This window comes from Stegastes partitus, unplaced genomic scaffold (genome assembly GCF_000690725.1).
Source record: "Stegastes partitus isolate 25-593 unplaced genomic scaffold, Stegastes_partitus-1.0.2 Scaffold23, whole genome shotgun sequence".
NCBI lineage: Eukaryota > Metazoa > Chordata > Actinopteri > Pomacentridae > Stegastes > Stegastes partitus.
The window spans coordinates 136,180-138,157 of record NW_007577754.1 but is presented as its reverse complement, the minus strand read 5'-3'; the positions used below and the strand labels follow the sequence as shown (position 1 = coordinate 138,157).

General features: G+C 38.3%; 1 protein-coding gene across 1 annotated transcript in view; it reads left to right on the top strand.

Annotated features, from left to right (window-relative positions):
* The first annotated feature begins 204 nt into the window (after window positions 1-204).
* Window positions 205-1,978, top strand: part of LOC103367466 (regulator of G protein signaling 8) — a 6,969-nt gene continuing 5,195 nt past the window's right edge. The window contains exons 1-2 of the mRNA XM_008295496.1: window positions 205-305; window positions 1,318-1,379. Of these exons, the coding sequence (XP_008293718.1) occupies window positions 205-305; window positions 1,318-1,379 (163 nt within the window). The remainder of the gene's footprint in view (window positions 306-1,317; window positions 1,380-1,978) is intronic.

Sequence of the window (1,978 nt, the reverse complement as noted above, 5' to 3'; positions counted from 1 at the left end):
AACAGCAGTGTGTTGCTGATGATTCCAACTTTGTAAAGCAGTTTGGGTTGTACTTGTGTATTTTTGCAGCGAATTCTTGATTTCACACTGATCCTAATCTTGCTTCCAATGGGGGTGGGAAACAACAGCTATTTGTACTGTCTGTGTGCACAGAAGGTACATTTCCTTTGTCAAAATGTGTGCTTTTTCTGCAGGATTTGTACCATGAAGACCAGACTAGGCTGCCTGTCCAACAAGTCTGACTCCTACAATGACTTCTCTGAGTTCCTGCCTCCCGCGCAAGAGACCACAGCCAGGTGTCTGAAGTGAGTCGGCCAAAAAACAAACAAAAAAAATAATCCTGTAACATCCTGCCTGTTCAATTTCTTTGGGACTAAACTTTGGGACTCAACCTTCTGTTGTGTGAAATAACTTCCTAGACACCATACTGGCCACACGTTACAAAATATACACACAAAAAAAGTTCAAACTTTTGTAGGAGGAGCTGTCTTCTTTAAGATATTGTTTCAGGGTTTGTTTTTTAGTAGAAATCTGAATGCAATGTATTGCGCTTGTGTCAGTCAGCAAACCAGCAATATAGGTGATCAATTCAGTTTTCTCTAGTTCATCATGTCAAGCATTTGCATGTTAACCTTTTACTCCATTGTTGCTTTTCGAGACAATCAGGTTTTGTTTTTTACCCATGTTAGATGCAGTCTTGGCATGTAACAAAAAGCAGTGTAAACTTAAGTTGCCTAAATTCCTGCATCATCAGTGTGATACACACAACCCTTTTTGCAAACAAAGCTGATACTGATGCATATATCTATATAACAATTGGTCAGTTAAGATTTAAAAATGCTTTTTCATTCCTCAATCAGTGGAACAATTTCTATGTCAAGTAGCATCATTGGAGAAACCAGTGGTTTTGACAAGTTTATGATACACACTTATTTAGCTTTTATATTCACAAGATTTTTTTTTTCACAAAAAGCCTGATGATCTTAACGTACCTTTTTAATGTATCTTTTTAATCTCCATGAATAGCAGTTTCCCATCATGCTTTCAGTAATTCATGAATCACATTAAAATGTGAACATAGGTCAGCTGGTCTTGTTCTAGCTCCTCTCCTCCCTCCTGTCAACATTCTGTAAATGTAGCCAGATATTTTTAAATACTTTACAGCCTGGAAAAGAACAAACACCGTGATCAGAAGAGACATCATACATTAAACTCAACTGACTTTCAATAATACATGCACTTCCTTCTTGTGTTAAATATGTATGAAAGCACAGTGGGTGGCATCTTACTCAAGCCTTTTTTCTTTCTTTCCATCAGACTATCAACGGATGAGGTTGTGCGATGGTCTGAATCATTTGAGCAACTCATCTCTCACAAATGTAAGTGGACAATTTTTTTTTTAATTTTTATTTTTCAGGGGGAACAGTCCCTATTGCACAAGGCAGCCAGTGTCATTAAGATAGTCTTTTGCTGTTTCAGTAACACACAGTAACCATGTCTTTTCCCCTCAGTACCAGTAAAGTCTATTGTGCCCCCTTCCAAACCCAAATTATCTAAGAGTCTCATTTCTGTGTTGTGAGGACTCGTTACCACATAATGAGTTGTGTACTTGTCTTTGACCTTCCCCTCAGACCAAACAGACTCATTCACACACATCAACAGGTCATGTGTATATTTTCTATCTGCTAACAAGCTATGTGACGTAGCATCAGTGATATCAAACTTACTTAACCGACAAATTAAAGAGCACATCTTCTTTGTTTGACTCAAATCAATTTAAATAACATTTTCCTGCTACGAAAATCCCATTTTGTTTTCTAAGATGCATGTGTTTTACTGAGCCTCAAAGGGGTACATGTTAAAAATAGAATACATGGAAAACTGCCCCTAATGTCATCCAGCCATCCATTATCTATACACCGCTGAATCCTCACTAGGGTCACGGGGGCGCTGGAGCCTATCCCAGCTGACTTAGGAC